The sequence below is a fragment of the Xiphophorus couchianus genome, chromosome 5 (genome assembly GCF_001444195.1).
Source record: "Xiphophorus couchianus chromosome 5, X_couchianus-1.0, whole genome shotgun sequence".
Lineage (NCBI taxonomy): Eukaryota > Metazoa > Chordata > Actinopteri > Cyprinodontiformes > Poeciliidae > Xiphophorus > Xiphophorus couchianus.
This window is the reverse complement of record NC_040232.1, coordinates 14,761,785-14,780,000: the sequence shown is the minus strand read 5'-3', so window position 1 is coordinate 14,780,000 and position 18,216 is coordinate 14,761,785. Positions and strand designations below refer to the sequence as shown.

Below are 18,216 nucleotides of genomic sequence, written 5' to 3'. Positions count from 1 at the left end.
TACTAGCAATAGTTTTACAGATATTCACTTCAAAATGTCAGAACAAGTCTTGTATCCTTCCACAAGAGTGGGATGATTAAAGAATACAACACCTTCACTGAGCTGTAACTTCAAGCAGAAGCTAAGAGAGTGGTGGTCATTCCATCTCGTTTTAGTTGTTTTTTACCTGACATTATTAGGTATGAAATGGAATTGGAATTTAATTGGATAAATCATCAACCATGCATCAATGCAGATTAGCCAGTGAGACATTTCATACTATACCAAATTTGAAAACTTATACAGTTTTCTATAACCTTTTTATGGTTTTGTGTCAACAATAAATAATTGTTTAATCTTATTTTGGTTTGATAAGAGTTCATAATCAGTCCTCATGTATGAGCTTTAACTGCCCAAAATGTAAATCAGAACCAAAATTAATGTAAATAAGGCCTAATAGGTGTTCTCAGAAAATAATAGATTATTACATTAAAATAAATTATAGGTTATATTTTACCATTTTAATGAACAGCTTCATAACTTATAACACAAATTTGATACAGTTTAGCTTAATTACACTGGTTAAAATAATAATAATAATAATTGGTTTCCTTAATGGCACAAAAAGGAAGTGGTACAAGACAAAGTGGCCAGGCCTCATTTAAAACAGGAATGAATTTGAAAACTGACCTGGAGCCAAAGGAAAACGTTGAAGAATTGCAGAAATGCAAACAAAAATGTTCAGTTGTGTCTCCGGAACGCAGTACTTCCAAACCCATTGCTGTGAATGTGTTAGCCTCAAAACTGGTGGGAAAAAGTTTAATATTTTTGTAATGGTGTCATCACTTGCCTGCTGGTTTTGAATATGCTAAATTTGCTCTCAATCCCCTTTTAAAACTCTGCCTTCCCAGGTGTTTACCTGCCATGAAAGGGTTTTCACAAGGGTGTTAAGCATTCACGAAAACATGACACTGAGTTAAATTCAGCCTTTTACTTGCATGCCACTTGGCATGAGTTCACCCAGTCCTCCGCTTTATCGAGCCTAAACACGTTATGGTCGGCTGCCCTGCTCTTGTCTCATTTTCAGCTCAAGCAGCGAGAAAGATAAAGCTTGCCACAACATTGGCAGCAGCAGCACCCCTATTCCCCCCGGCAGGGTACAACCTGTTGTCAGCCATTTCAGCTCTAGGCTGACTCGGATCGGCGGGGGTTATGGTAGGTGCGAGGGACGCCGAGTCACGTTAAGTTAAAGCAAAGAGCATGACTGAACTCTGAGGTGTGAAAAGCAAGAAAGAAACAAACTAAACCTGTAGGTTTGTGACGCGCCACGCTTCCTGGTGCGCTGCTATCGGCCCTCTCTCTTTCCAACAAGATATCTCTGCTTCTAAAGTGCCATCTGTTTTTGCCCCTCTCTGACCTTGAAATACCAACAGTGTGCAGAGGAGAGGGGGAGTAGGGGGGCAACTGAGTGGGAGGGGAGGGATGGGGGGGCAGAAGGGGGACAGAGACAGACGAGGGGAGGACAGCAGCAGGTGGTTGTCATGGAAACAGGGAGGATTGTTACACGGCTCACGTCAACAGGCGAGTGTTGATGGAGGAGGGGGTGGTGGTCGGGGTGGAGGGAAAGGTGGTGTTGCTGGTTGGAGGGGCATGAATGAGTCGGCGAAGTGACAACGAACCAGTGTTTGCAAAAAAATAAAAAATCAGCAGACCAGACTGATGGAGCGCGTCACTTGAGGTGAGCTCGCATCCACCTCCCGTCCACTCTGTGTGCGCACTTTGCGATGACTAATGCAAATCCAGCATCCATAAAAAATCAAAATAAAAAAAAAAGCTCAAGAAATTTTTTTGCATCTCCTGTGACCACCCACCGCCTTTCCCCTTCTTCCCATTCGTCTCCCATTTGCGGGCTCCTTCATCAGGGAACGGTCAAGCATGTTGTCTTGTGATGTACGACACTCAGTGCAACACATGCGCTGTGTGACCTTACGTGTGTGCGTGCAAACACATGCTAAGGATTTAGTCACAGCCAAGCAGAGAAGCAAACCCCTCCTTCCTCCATTCTTCTCTACCACCGCCTCTCTCCTTTCTTGCATAAACACTGGCACAGTGATAGTTGGTGCCACCACAGTCTCTGGTATTTTTCATGCTCCCATCCCAGGCGGAAGATGCGCGCTCACAAATTTTGCTCATCACAGCGCCGGGGTGGAAGGACAGAGTAAGGAAGTCTGTGAGATAAATAAGTAAAAAATAAATAAATGAATAAAAAAATCAAGCAGACAGATGGAGAAAAGGGAAGAATTTGTTATGGACAGATGGAAGGTTAGCGATGAAACATTTAGGAACAGATGCAAATCACCAGAACAGAGGGAGAATAGAGGCTGAAAAGGACAGGGAACTGGTGTTTCTGGAAGATATTTGTGAAGAAAACCTCAATCAAATGAAGAAGATTTCTGGAGAACGAGCAGATCCTCGTGCTGCTTTCATTAATCACTGAGACAAATAATATGAATGAAAAATGCTTTTCTCCCCAGCGAGGGGCTGGTTTTAACTGATAAGCAAAGAGGTTTTCTGTGGAGAAGAAAAAAAAAAGACTAACAATAAAGAGAGGCACGTTATGTGGAAAGGAGAGAGAAAGGAGGAAAAGGCAGCATTGACAGAACAATGGGATGCAAGAGGACAAAAACAGCAAAAAGATGTCAGGCAGGGTTCAGCATCTGGCCCTGAGGCACTGGAGCAGGAGGCTGACGGTGGCAGAGAGGGAAAAGGAGAAAAGGGGCTGGGGCGTTTGTTTTTAGAGATTCTGACATCAGCAGGAGCCACATAAAAAAAGAATGGGTGGCGTCTCTTACGTTATTTGGCACATAAATCTTTTATTTGACCCAATATTTCTGATAAATTGTGTTATGTGAATAAATGCAGACTGTAGACTGTTTAAACCTGTCACCTTGACCATACATGGACATTGTATTTACACTGTCCTGCATGTTTTAGATGCTTCCCTACTCCAGAACAACGGATTGAATTGATTTCATTATCTCTTTAACTTGCCTCCAATTGATGCACAAGCCTGTTAATCACCCATTCATTTAAGCCTTGTGTACAACAGCAGAGAAGCACCTAAAACATACGGGAAAGAGGGTCCACCCATTGCAATGCATTATCTGTACTGGTTTGCAATGAAGAAATTGAATTACTTGCAAGTAGTCAAGTAATTGTATTATTCCATCAACTTTACAGGATACGCAGTTCCACCACCCCATAGAAAGATGTTGCCACCACTGTGCTTGACCGGCGGTACGATAGTCTTTGACTTTAAGGCCTTACTTTGACCCTCACAGATGTATTTCTTCAATTGGAAGAGCTACATTTCAGATCAAGTGGATCTTGTCAGTTTTGGAGCTTCTTTTAGGGTCGGTGTTCTGGGTGATGTAAAGCTTGCTTTATTGCGAGAATCATTTTCAGCTTGAACCTTGTGATTTCTGGCAATCTTATTCAATTAGGGTTGGGGTTTTTTTTCGGAGGGTGACAATTACGGTCTAATGGTTAAATGTAAGTAGACAAATGGGCTTTCCCGTGGAATAATGATCAATATTTGGAAAAGATAAAGCAAGGAATGGCCTTCCCAAAGCTCTGACCTCAATCAACCATATTGAAAATCTTTAGGCTATGCTTAAAAGCCTAGTCATATCCAAAGTGTCAGAATTACCAAAGAAGCTGGAAACTCCAAAAAGTGCGTGACCCCATTGCAATTTTCTAAGGAACAGTGTTGGTGGAGATGTATTTACATTTTTATTATTAACTTTGTTTGAAATCCATGTTTGGATTAATGAAAATACCCAATAAAATCATACCTGTGCACCCAGTTCATGTTTTTTAAATTAACTAGAGTCGTATGTTATATTGTAGTTCCACCCTAAAAAATAACGGTTCAAATGCGTTCATCTTAAGAGTCAAAAATCAATATGATTTTCATGGCCTTTGATGTACATGTAAACCTTTCAGTTTCTTTGCTGTTCTCTTTTTGGATCTCTATTTTCATAACAAAATGCAGCAAATGTTAGTTATAGAGAATTTGGAAATTAAGGAAGTTGGTTGTTGCATGAATATGTGGACCCACAGACCCAGTGTTAGATCTTATTTTTTATTTCAGGCTGTGTCACTGAAAATTCATTTAGTAGTCAAAAATTAAATGCTATATCCTAGAAGACAATTTCACAATATCCTGTGGATTTTTTCATGTTTTATTACTGAAACAAGAATTTGTAATCATAGTGTAAAGGTGACCATTTGACCCCAGAGCTTTGAGGCAATTAAATTATGTGAATCAATAAAAGTGCAAATAATAATTCAAATGAAATCAGTGTTGGAAATTGGACGAGAGAGTACAAGCTTTATCAATTGTTGAACCCACTTGGTCATGTGAAAAACTTTCATAGTGATTGTGCTGCACTTTTTAATTAGCTGCCACGTTTAGTTTTATTTGAAACAGCGTTTTTGGAGCTTTTAGCTAGAGCTCACTTTTATATCTCATGATAGAAAGGAGACATGAGGGACGCCTTGCATCGTCTCCTTCAGTTTCAGCAGATGTTAGCAATTTCCTCAGGGAATGAGATAAATTATATCCCATTCACCCTTTTTTTTAACCATTCTTCTTCTTTATTTTTTAAATGTTTTCACACTGTTTGGATGAATATTTACTTCCTTTCCTCTACTGTAATCTGATAAGTCTGATCCATTGACATCAACTACTACTCCTTGCTCTTCTTCTTCTCTTTTTTCCCAAATCTGTCAAATTCTCTGACTCACTCTCTCTCCCTTTTGCTTTTCCTCTGCAGGCAAACAAGCTGCGCACAAAAACTCTGAAAAACACCCTCAACCCAGTGTGGAATGAAACGTTGGTGTATCATGGGATCACAGGAGCTGACATGACCACTAAAACGCTCAGGTGGGTTCTTGACTCTGAATTTCATTCTAGTTAGTGAAGTTCTCCAGAAAGCCGGCAAACCAAACTTCTCATCCTCCAATGAGTTTTAAACAGATCTCTGTCCTTCCCACTTGTTAGTGCATGTAATTGTTAGTCAAGCAGAACAACGGAACTGTTCCACTTCTTATATATTACCTTGCAAAGGTCTTCTCATTCAGTATTTTAATTTCCACATTATGTCACATTATCAGTACAAACTTCAATGTTTCTTAGTTTGTTTTGCTATTGTGAGTGATAAACTAATGCTGAATGTGTCAATGATCCTAGAAGCTAAGTTGACAAGGGTTTTTTTTCCCCATGTAGGGTCAATGAGACTCTCTAAAATAATAGAATCTAGTTGTATTTCATTTAATCTCAGTGTAAAAACAGCAAATCTGCACCTACCTCAAACAATTGGTATGAGAACATGAGAGAATAACATTGTCATGGATAACAAGAAACACACAGTGAACAGGTCTGGCATAAGCTCATGGATAAGGATGGGGGTTTGACTAAACAACAACATAATACATTTCATTGACCAATAATCAATGGAAAACATTGACTATTGTCAATGCAAGATTATGGCAAAATTTAAAATATGCCAAAACATTAGTATCAATTTTATCAGTGTCCCCATAGCAACATTTTCATTGGGGGAGAAACAAATTGAAAACACAGACACAATCACAGTACAATATTGGCTAAACAAAAATAAAATAAAAAGCATGGCTGTCCACCTAAACTGAACAGCTCAGGTGGGAGTCTCTTCTGACAGAAACATTACTAGTTTCACACTCGAGGATCTGTCGGTTTTGGAAGAGTGGCAGGAAGACAAGCCATGCAGGACAAAACAACAACCAAGTAGGAAAGGTACTCCGGTCATTTGAGACTGACTGGCCTGTACGCCAAACTGTGTGTGTGCTGAAATTGAATTATTTTGCAAAAAAGAATAGACATAATGTCACCTTAGATGTACAAAGCTGGTGGAGACATTCCCCAAAGGACTTGCAGTTGTCTTTGAAACAAAAGAATGCTCTAAAGAATGTTGATTAATGCATTCTCAATAATTTTTAAAAGTTTGTTGTAGTATTGTTTTAAATAATTTAAGGTTAATGAATACATTTTTACAATGCTGAGGTGTTGGCCACACCACGAGTTTCCGCTGCCTCCTCCCTTCACACAGCACTCTCCATGTGGAGCGATTCAGGTCAAACGTAGCCATCTTGGCCCAAAAAATGTTGCGCCGCTCCGCTCATCATGCATTGGTACGTTGACTCAGAGGCACAGTCACGCATGCATTTTGTTTGTACTGAATGCAATCAGTGTCAGTTTACTAAGCCCATTTATAACAGGGCTGGATGTTTGTCCTGAGGAAAGATGACGCCGACGCTCATGGACACCCACACACACGGACAGATCCCATCCAAATACAAATGTAGGCAGTCAGGTGTGTGACAAGCCTCTTGTGTGCGCGTCAAGGGCAATCACTGGAAGGAAAGAACATACGTGGCCCCTCCTCTTTACGTCCTGAAAGCCCACACGCAAACCACACGTGTCCTTGAGGTGTACACATTAGCAAAATACATTTTCTCTCATCCTCACTCACAGCAAGATATTCCCTTCAGACGAGAGAAACCCAACTAACCCCTGCTCAAGGACACAGCCTGCAGCCACGAACCAGCCTGAGAGGGCTCTGCGTTGCCAAAATGAGCAATAGGAGGAGCAAAAGATGAAGAGACACAGAAATCGTTGGTCAAGATCAACAACGATTCAGAAGATAAAGTGGGATTTGAGTTGACTTACACATAAGACACAACAGAAAAGTAAAGTAGGTACAACAAGAGGAAGGAAGATGACAAAACCACGGGATGATTCAATACACAGGAGTCAGAGGAAAAAAGAAGAGAGGAGATGATTCACTGTTCTGGGTTAAAAGAGATGATGTTGAAGTGGAGTTTACTCCAAAAAGACATCAAAAAGCTTAATGAATGAGAACAATGAGAAAGAGCTTGAGCCAGAGTGAATTACGAGCTCGCTGACAGCAGAGAGAAAAAGAGAGAAGAAGCAGCAGACACAGAAAATGATGGAGAAGGAAGCGTGGTCTGCCACAATAGTTTGGCCCGTGAATGGAGGGTGAGCTCACCAAATCATAGGAAACGACCAGGGAAATGAGATACTAATAGGGGTCCCCAGAGTGATGTTTACTCTCTGGGTTTTTGCCCCGGAGGATAAAACTGTGTTGGTCCCAGCAGAGCAGCAGAGGAGAGAGATGCTCTTTGATCTCTGTGTGCACAGCTGAGCAGCAGGACTCAGCCCAGTCGCTTTGTAGGCCCACCTGACAGATTTTACAAGCTTAATTTGCTTGTGGTTCTTGGAGCGAATTCTAGTTTAACACAGTGGAATCAGGATTTGGTCAAAGCAAGGTTCTAATAGGTGTATTAGTATTCTGTCGTTACAAAGTTTATGACCTCTTGAAATTCATACATGGTTTGACACAACAAATTGTATCGGCTTAAGTAGCTTCAGCTGCAGCTCTTCACCAAACAGCTGGAAGCCCTGCTAGTCTACTATCTGGTGCTGAACACACTGTACGGCTGGTTATCAGTGTTTTTTATGCAAACATGTCTTCCAATTGCTGCAAGAATGTAGTGAAATATGTAACGAGAGGAAACGAGTGAAGTTATGTTGCGGTCAGCTTGATGGTGAGCTAAAGCCTGCTCCATTTTGGGAATTAGGAACAGATTTTGATAATGATTACGTGTTTATCATGATGAGCAAGCTAGTATGCTGTACGAACAGGTTTGGGGGCAATTACTTCTTCACATAGAGTCAGGTTGCTTTGTAAAGTTTTATTTTGAAACAAAATCCTCATTTTAAAAAAACATATCCATATATGTTTTATGATCTGTAATGTCAAGTATGTAAAATAAAAATGGAGAAAAGAATAACAAAGCAAATCCTTTTTCACATGTGTTTTGAAGGTGTCCTAAATGCATTGTTTTCCTTTATCAGAGACAATGCAGTTAATCACATTTGACATTGAGCCTTTCTTAATATGTTCTGATCTCTAAACATGTTTGGTCTGTTTCAGCAATAAAGGATCCATATTACTATACCTTTACCATTTGAAAAAAAAAAGCATTTTTAAATTATTGTATTTTGAATGTCCCTCAGACACCAAAACCACATATGAAAAGTGAATTAATGGCTCATTAACCACACTACCAGACTGTTAACCAGCAGAGGATTGGTTACTGAAGGTTCATTGAGTTCCTCACTCTGCCTCTAAGATCGAGTCTTGTCAACCTATAGTGGAAGGTAAAATTAATTTCTTGTATTATTGTTCAGTTATGAAGCAGATGCCAGCAGGCTAGCAAATAGAGAGATTCATTCTATTGTTATTCATGATCAAGCAACCTGAACTCTTCAATTAGACTTAATTTCTGTCCCCTGACCTGAAAGAAAATAATCCACTTTTTTTTCCAAAGGGGAAATTTGACTTTAAATTTAGAGGAGTTGACTCTCACCTTAGGTGCTTTAAACTTTCCTGTAAGCTACTGAAGCAGATACTGAAGGTCATAGCCTGAAGATGCCAACAGAACCAAACAATTTGCTAGAAGTGACCTTGTTATTCCCAAACTCACACACACACATGATCCTTTCGATGTCTGTGCCCTGAGATCCTGTCTGCAAACACTACAAAGTGAAAACCAGGATTTTTCTTTTTTTATCGAAATCTGATGATGATAGTTTTTTTTCTGTTGTTTTGAATCCCAACATGTAGGAAATAGAGATTGACTATCAGCTCGCAGAGGGTCCAAACCCAGATGGACAAAACAAGTTGAAGTTCTAATGGAGACCGAAGTACACGAGGGACTCTGCCTTTTTCTACATTAAATGCATAAAATTTTCAGAGTAATATGTTATATTTGGAAGGCAAAGGTGCTTGAGATTCTCCTACTTTGTATGTCTCAGTGCTGTGAAAACTGCTGAAGAAAAACTTGCAGGAACTGATTGATGCTCCAGACGGTTTTTGCCTCTCCTAAGCAGATTTAACTGTGAAACTCCAACACAGAGAACACACATCAGACCACACTTGTTTGACCACAACAACCACTTTGCAGTACCTGTGTGCATCAGAGTGTGGAAAGTCATTAATGTGCTAACCCATTTGGGTCTGGATTGTGTCAGTCCAAAGGGGATTCTTGCAGCCTGTGTACAACACAGTATCAGCATAAAATATTAATGAGATTAGAATGAAAACATCTTAAATGAATGAAGGTGAAAAGAAGCCATCTTTCACATGACTTTCCTATACTCCTTTTCTGTCCCGCTCACTCTCACAGTAAAACAAATCCTCATCCAGTCTTTTTTGTCACAATCTCAGTTTTTTTTAAGCTATATTTTCAATCAGGGGCAGATGCAGAAAGGTATTTGCAGCTGCTAAATGTGTGCATTAAAAGCATGCTTGAAACTAATGCCTGGGCATCTATGCTCCTGAGTGCTGCATTGAACAAATAGCGTCTCTTTTGCATAGTGTCTGCATTTAGGGGAAGCCCAGCCATCCTTATGTAAATTTATGTAAATCACAACCAGTGTGGATTCCTTGGCCTTCTTGAAGACCAAAACGATTTGTGAGGGGAAAAATTGCATTGCAGAAAATCTAAAACAAAAAGAGGAAAAATAGACGTGATGGAGAACGAACACATTGCCAGAGCTGTTTTAAATTTATTGTTGAGACGTATCCGTGCACAGGTATTTCTGTATCTTAGTCAGAATTACACAGGTGATAACATTTGTAGTTTTATTTATACAACTTGCTTGCACAGACTTCTTAATAAACACAATAAATGTAAATACGGGCAATAAGAGTTGGTAGATTTTTTTCCTAGAAGATATGGCATATTGTCTTGTCTTTCCCATTTTGAAGAGTGCCCAAAAGAAACTGTCCACATCCTGATTATTGCCATAAAAAAAGTAGGACAAATATTAAACAGTTGTTTTTTTGTTTTTTTTAACAGAATGGTGCCTAATTGTTTTATTTTTATTTATGGAAAAGACAAATCTTAGTTTGCAAGTCATATATGGTTACTCATAAAACAACAGATATAAATAAAAATATTTAAGATGTCTAAGAGGCAGTGTTACCCCCTTATGCTGCAACAACTTCAGCGAGAAGCTTCTTATAACCATCGTCCAGTCGGCTCAGTTTGAAGCTCAGTGAGTCATCGTCACCACATCTACATGTCCAATCAGCTATTGAGCTACGTGGGCAAGAATACGTTTTTGTGACAATTACTATACAACTATATTAACTTCCTGATGCACAGCTCGTTGTAGTAATTAAAAAAAAAGTGTGTAAAGCAGAGTGAGAAAGGGAGCTTGAACATTTGTTAATTTATTTTTTTATTAGAATGGAGACTGATTATATAAAGCCATCGTGCCAAGACACAATACAAAGAGGAAGAGGCTAATAGCAGACAGTCATAAAAAGGTCTGGAGTAGAAGGGGGAAAAAAATCAAAGGTCTTACAGAACTCTTTTTTTATTATCTACACTTAAAGACTTTGGGCCTCTGAGTTTACTTTATCTCTAAGAGCCACTGGAAGTCCATTTTGTTATTAAGAGTGAAGCAGCTGAGTAAACCAATAACTAATGTCTTCTATCGCTTATTCACGCTTGGCTTCATAGCGGCTAATCCTTTAATTGGCGCAGCAACGCTGCCTGAGGTGTTCTAGTCTTGAGTGAAAAGTCCTATGAAGTGGAATGCAGTGCATCAACTTGATGAATTATTCATACGGGTAGTCTGCTTTCAAATCATAATTGTTTAAACGCATCTGAGGTAACTCAAAAATCATGTAGACCTCTTGCAAAAGTTGACTTATTTCAACTGATTTTAAAGTTACAGAAAGAATGAGAAGTTCCAATGTGGATATTTCCTACCTTGCACTTTACAACAAGACGGTTTATTACGGTCAATCCCACAAATCTCTCTCGACTGAGAGAGATTTGTTGTATAGCTCTTTATCAGTTCCTCAGCTTACTGTACTGACTCTGCCTTTTGGCAAACTTGTCATCATTTTAAAATGACTTACACTGATAATCCAAACCTTTCTTTCAGTTTAACGAGCCCGCTCTTTTATTCCTAACCTTTTGCACAGAAAAAGTGTCGAGTCGAGCATTAATGCATACCTTGGAGAGCAGCCGTGGGGACAAACTCATCTTTAAGAGCTCTTGTGACTCACAGTGTGTCAGCAAAACTATCATCAAGCGGCAAAATAACACCAAACTGTGGAGGTAGTGTGATGCCAAGAGAGCTAAGGTGTCTAACTGTGTGTGGGTTAAGGGAGTACAAATATGATGCCAGTGTGTGGCTTCTCAATTTTCCCTGTTCATATCTGTGTCCAATTTTCTCCAGCTACATAATAAATATCACTGTCCATGGCTGTGGGGAGTCAGGAACACATCTAGGAATTGATTTAGTTTGAGATTAAATGGGAGGCTTACAGCATGAGTCAAAGCAAACTTTTTTCACATTTTCCCCATTTACAACCACAAACTATAATAAATATTACCAACATGAAGTAGAGCATAATTGTGCAGTGGAAGGTATTATATTTAGTTCCCCCTTACGATAATACTGTGAAATTAAATCCAGAGCAACAATTGGTTTCAGAATTAGTAATAGAGTCCCCCAGTGCATTATGTGCTCTTAGTGTTAAACCAGTTATTCTGTGAAGGCCTCAGAGAACCCCAGTGAATAAGCAACATCATAAAGATAAAAATGTGGCGGGGATAAAGTTCTGGAGACGTTTAGAGAAGAGTTGGTTAGGTTGTAAAACAATATTCTAAGCTTTTTAAAGTACACATTGCTCTGTTCCATCCATCCTTCAACCACGCAATCTGCAAATCTACCAAGACTTGACCGTCCACTTAAATCGAGGTTTGGGGAGGAGAGCATTAATCAGAGAAGCAGTCAGGGGGCAACTCTGAAGGAGCGGCACAGATCTAGCCTGGCCAATTCCTTTCACTCGTTTCTCATCTCTCTTCAGAGCTCCGCCTGGGATTTGTTCAACGGAGCTCGATATCTTGGGATCCGTTTAATCTTTGTCCATCAGTGAACAGATGGAGGAGTTGTGAATAATGACAGAAGTTTCTGGACTGTTTTTGAACAGAGCCATTCAGTCCATGTTGGTCCACGCTTCGAGATAATCAGCAATTAAAGTTGGAGCAAGAGGAATAGGACATGTTATTGTTGGAAAACCTAATAAAGACATACAGTATATCTTAACAGAGTTGTAGCTGTTATATCAACAAAAGGTGGCTCTATTGTATTGCTAAATACAAATGGGCTCCACACTTTTCAGATTTTGTTTTTACATATAAAGATTATGGTTTCCTTCCTTTCTTCCTCAACCAAAAGGACACTGAAATATTTGTATTTCATTTGAAAAAGTAGACTCATCTTAGTAAATGTGAGAACTGATTGAATCCCATTATCCTGCTTCCTTACTCCCACTGCTAGTAAAAGCAGAAAAAATAAGAGAATTGTTAACAAACAAAAATAGAAGAAATGAAAGGAGATCTTATTTTAGACTTATTAGTCCAAAAGTGGTGGTATTAAATTCTAGTTATTATGCCCTTGTGCTTTGATGAAAGTGGAGAACAGATGGCTTACACCCGTGTGAGTCCCTTTGGGAGGCGTGACGGATGATCCTGTGGAGGTGTTGTGCTGCTGTTGGTAAATTCAATCATTCAGGATTTAGAGTTTCCCCTGGCCATTATGTCTCCCACAATACTCTGACACATCCAGCTGCTGTCCAGGGGTAGAAAGAGGTTCAGGAAATGTACAAAACTGATCTCTGGGTGGCATGAGGACTGGACTATGTGACCAAATAAACAGCAATGGAGTTCTTTAGTAATGAACAGAAGAAGGACCGGCCAACTAGGCTCAGCAAATGTAAAAATGTAGTGGGTATAGAACTTATCAGGTAGAATTTGGAACATGAAAATGTGCTCATGAATGCAAAATTGTTGTTTTCAAGAGTCTGAGGATCACATTTTTTCAAGCAAGCATTGTAATTAGACCACAACTTTTTCTATATTTCTACTTGAAAATGATCTTTCTCTGTCAAGGTACTTGGAGTTTGTGGTGGGGCATGAATTGGCAATGAAGCATCTTTTATTGCCTCATTGAAATGCTTAGATTATGCTAGTCTAAAGGAAAGAGCTTTGAACTTAATTTACTTTAAGAAGCGTTGGGGGAGGAAATACAAACATTTAACAATACACAAAAGATAGCCATATGACTTTGTGTTATGCTTTTAAAGAGAGACTAGGATGCATAAAAAAATCAACATCGCATATCTCTATCCAAAGATAACAAACTCTGCTATCTTTAAGCTACATTTACAGTTACATCTGCAGTAACAAAGCTAGTAGTTCAGTTTTTTTTTCTTTTTTACATTAGCAATTGGGTTTTTTCCCCCTGGGACAGATAAAACTGAAAATGATTTTATTTGTGTTGTATTTTTTTATTTGATGCACCATAAATCTAATTAAAACAACAGTTGGATCAGCTGTTCTACCTTTGTGAAATGAACTGACCACATCCTCTGCCATCCCTCCTTCTCACTCCTCCTGTCCCAGGCAAACATTTGGACATTTGATTTGCTGGTTCCAGGCTTTTAGTCATAACTGATGAGTTTCTCTAACAAGAGCTGGGGAATGGCTTTGACTCATGACCAGGGCTGTTTATTTATTTCCCTTTGCTCTGTCATACATGCAGGGTGTCTGTGATGGGATCAAGGTTGATGTGATATAAGACACAATTTCTCCCAAAAGTTTGGATTTCTTTTCTAAAAAAAAAAAAAAAAACCTTCTGTTTCCCTGGCAAGCATTTCCTGTTTTGTTTAATTTTTCTGATTAGATTTTGCATAAATACCAAACAGATGCTCCAGTCTCAAAGTTAAGCCATTGCCTAAGTTCTCTACATCAATGGCATTTCTATTATAGTAGAATCTGAGAAAAATGTGAATCTGTGCTTCTGTACATCTGCATACAGCAGGTATGCAGTTAAATGACAGCCATGGATCTGAGAGCACTCACAAGTTCATAGATCCATAATAATACTTTTAGGGCTACCATGTTAACTGTTAAGAGTCTGTCTCATAGACGGAGAGAAATGCTGCTTTTTTATATTTTTACAAAGTGTGGATATGCTGATATGTTACAACCAATAATTCATTAAACTTTTATGGTTTCAAGCAAAAAGACAGAAACATCAACCGAATAGCAAATGAGAACCAAAATAAAGAACAAACAACTTCTTAAAAGGCAAACTAGACACCAGTATGAAACCAGTTTAATCTCCATACACCATTTTACTTTTCTGCCTTTGGAATCTGACTTTTATAGTTTACACCATTGGGATTTTGTAAAATAATATTCATAAACAAAGAGGTGATTAAAGCTGTTTTGGTTTAGTCAAGAAAAAAAAAATATTTCAAAATAGTTAAATGGCCCAATAGGGGATCAGATCCAGGCAGCTCAGACCAACAGAACATCAGACTGCTTATTATGAGTGATATATTACTACAGTAAAAATGTAAAATTAACCTTTTAATATAGATGACTTTCAGGCTGCAGTAGTGCCAGGCCTAACCTTGCACACTGGTCACTATTCAGTTTTTATTTTACTCTTTAATTTTAAAGACATAAACATTTTCTTCTTATGTGCTTAACTTGGATTAATTCCCCATATTTTGTAATTTTTGACAGCTTTAAAAACACAGTAGCACACATTCTGTGTGCTCAATGTTTTTCAGCGACAGTATGGAAAATCCAGTTTTTAACATTTCTTTTTTCATCATGAGTTGTTTTTTGTTTTGTTTCTTGCGAATGTTGCATTTATTCTTTATTTCAATCTTTTTTTTCTTTCTTCACATTGATGCATGAAGCCTTCGCTTTGACTTCCAGGAAAATGTTCCTGGTGGAATAAAATAAAGTGTATATTATAAAAATGTGTTGTTTAGGTGAGCAAAGTGAAAGTAGGTGAGGATAAAATGGCAGAAAGTGGGTGTGATTTTGCTATGCTTTGTTTTTTTTAGCAACACAAACACCAGCCAAGTTTCCTAACCATCGACTTTAAACATTATTTTGTTCTGTGTTATCAGCCTCTTCCACAGCTCGCTTTACTGCAGAAACTAAAAGTCTGATTGCATGATTAAATTTTTTTTGTCCTTTAATATCCTTCAGTTTTAGTGAGGAAATCACAGATTTTGGGGTTGTTTTTGGAAGCACTCATGCTCCTCAGCAATCACACAGCTTGTGATGATTTCTAAGAAGAGCGCTCACCTGCTCGGCTACTCTTGGAAGCTTTTTGTGCTGCAGATGCTTGCTTCAGAATGCTGAATGCACTGGCGGGCCTTAATGTAGAGCTTTCTTTTGTTCACCCCCTCTTATTCTCTTGTATTCATCTGGGTGTGTGTGTTTTGTATGAAGGCTGTGTGTGTGTGACATGGACAGACTCGGACGAAATGAGTTCATTGGGGAGGTGAGAGTGGCTCTGAAGAAACTGAAAGAGGGTGAAAACAAACGCTACAATATGGGCCTGGAGAGAATCGCACAGGTATGAATAACATCAAAAATGTATCAAATAAAAAATCTAAATAAAATTCATTATGTACAAGAGACCAATTTCTGATTGTTTTGTTTTTGTAAATCTTTGACCAGCTGGTTCCAAGTTTTTCTAATTCAGATTTATCTTTAAGAATTAGAACATAGAAAGATGTTGGATTGTAATTGATGACACACATAGTAGGTTGCAAAGAGGTTATTTCTAAGCCAATTCAGCAGATTTTTTATTAAAACCTTGTTGTTGAGATAGAAACAATGAGATTTATTTTTACCAGTATCTGTGTAGACTACTCATTATTTGGGATTTGTTTGCAGTTAACCCAAAGCAGAAACACATTGACAGTTTTTAAGTATTTATTTATCCTACATTGTATGGTTGTTGTAACATTCACCGTTATTATCTCATGTCACATTTTCCTAATATCATGCAGCCCTTGTTAAAAAATCAAAATGTCCAAACAGACGAATTTTGTCTCTTTTCAGAATAAGGAAACTAACAATCAGCTGGTGGAGCAGGGAGCAGTCGTGGCAGAGGAAGAGGTAATCTAAACATCACCTTCTTCACCATCATTATGTAATATATCATGTTTTGGAAGAAAAAAAGATCTTAAAAAGTGTAATTGCACACCTTTAATCTGAATCTGAAGCATGAACATTATTAGTCTAGGAGAGCAATGGAACCACTCTGATGGTCACCGCATATCAGCAGTGTGAAAATGACACCAGTCTGGTGTTTTACTCCTTTCATGGCCTCCATCTAATTTCTCTTCATGATTTCGAGACAGAAGCTAATAGCCTCCGGTCTCTGATTAGATTCGGATTTTGGTTCACCCCGAAGATTAAAGCAGGAAGAGAGTAGTGCCTTTTAGCCAGACTCCGATAAGGCATGTAGTTACAAGGTTTAATTTGAAACCTTCAGGCATACACAATGGACGAAATGTAAAAGCATCAAATAAATTCCGAATGCTCCTTTTAATTACTTTGGGTAAATTATTTTTGAAGAAACTTGGTATAGTTGTGGGACATTTGCAGTCCTCCAAGCGGGAGAGATCGGGGTGTGTCTGAAGACTATTTGTGTTTTTGTTGCCCCCAGCGTGGACGCATCCTGGTGTCACTGTGCTATAACACAGAGAAGGGCTGCCTGCTGGTTGGGATCATACGCTGTGCCCATCTGGCCGCCATGGACTCCAACGGCTACTCTGACCCATTTGTCAAAATGTAAGTCAAGATCCACAAAAATATTGAGTGCAGATATTCGTGAGTTTAAAAAAAAGTTTGAGTTTGTTGAATTTGATGTTCAAATAAGCTTTTTTTTTAAACTAACGGATTGTTTGGCTAAGTGGAGAGATAATGAGGATTTTTTATCCTCTAATTTTTAATTTCCTTGATAGAGAAGTAGTAGTTTTGAAACAAATGAAGAAATTAGAAGATTAATGCATCAAAGCATTCGTAACTTTGGCTCATTTACATTAAGCTCTGAAAAGATCATCAAAGTAAATACTGTTGCATCAGATGCTTCGCTTTAACCAGCCAGTAAGAGTGAATTAAAAGAAAATTGAAAAAAAAAAATTCCCAAATCAACTTTTTCTCTAGTGTAATTATTATTATTCTTATTATCTTATTTTTTATTTCTTTTACTAAAGGTTAAGTTAATTTGTGAACCATTACAAAATGTTCTTGTGAAAAGTGTCAACCTGCTAATCAGAATGGATTCATCTTGACGAGTTAAATCACTGAGGGGGAAATAGAGCTTTAATCTAACATTTGGAGTTCTTCATTCGATTCCGATGTCTGAAGTTAAATGCCTCCATATAATAGTTTCCGGAACCTGTTCACCAAAAGATTTGGTGATTCTCTCGACTGTGGTGTTAAGCTTATATGTCTGCAGCATATAAGCCACCAGCACTGTGAGCTCTACTGCTGTGTGTTTTCCTGGATCTTCAGACATTTGAAATCCTACATGCAACTTTCTGTAATCTTTCAGTGACATCTGCAAAATAATAATTCTCTCCTCAATAATTATTGTAGCAGTCCGACACAACTTTAACTATTCTAGTTCCCCAAATTGATCATGCAGATGTTTTGTTCTTTTCTGTTGCTCTAATAATAATAAAAAAAAAGTAAGCTATATTGAAAAGATGTGACATCCGTCTCTCCAACTGCCACAATCTATCTACTAGTTGCTAAGGAACATTTCTAATTGTCTCTTTTTTCTGAATTAGTATGTTGGCGTCTCATTTGTTTTCATTTTGGGTACAAATTTTAAGTTTTCAACACTGAAAGCTGATACAAAGAGAATTTTAGGGTAACTAGGATTTCTAGTTTTTTGTTTGAATGAATCACAAATAATCTATGTAATACAATCTGTAATCAGTCTAGAATATTTTATTTCAGGTATCTATTATACAAAGTTGGTCCAACCTTTTGATGATACTTTTAAGAGGTCTTAAAAGAGAAATCATTCTCTGTTTTTGTATAACAGTCACTTCTGCTGAGATGCCTCTCAAAGATATTTTGGATGTAGTTTTGTAACTCTTGACATTTTAAAAGGAAAAAGTGAATAAGAAACGGTAGTGTATGCAGCACACTACCTTTTATATTCATCTATTTTCACTTTCTCAGGGCAACGAT

At 38.3% G+C, this 18,216-nt stretch overlaps 1 protein-coding gene across 5 annotated transcripts in view; it reads left to right on the top strand.

Annotated features, from left to right (window-relative positions):
• doc2g (double C2-like domains, gamma) overlaps positions 1-18,216 on the top strand; it is a 49,005-nt gene that overhangs the window by 9,726 nt on the left and 21,063 nt on the right. For all 5 annotated transcript variants that reach the window (XM_028018268.1, XM_028018265.1, XM_028018266.1 and 2 more), the window contains exons 5-8: positions 4,818-4,927; positions 15,451-15,577; positions 16,069-16,125; positions 16,679-16,803. In XM_028018268.1, the coding sequence (XP_027874069.1) occupies positions 4,818-4,927; positions 15,451-15,577; positions 16,069-16,125; positions 16,679-16,803 (419 nt within the window). The remainder of the gene's footprint in view (positions 1-4,817; positions 4,928-15,450; positions 15,578-16,068; positions 16,126-16,678; positions 16,804-18,216) is intronic.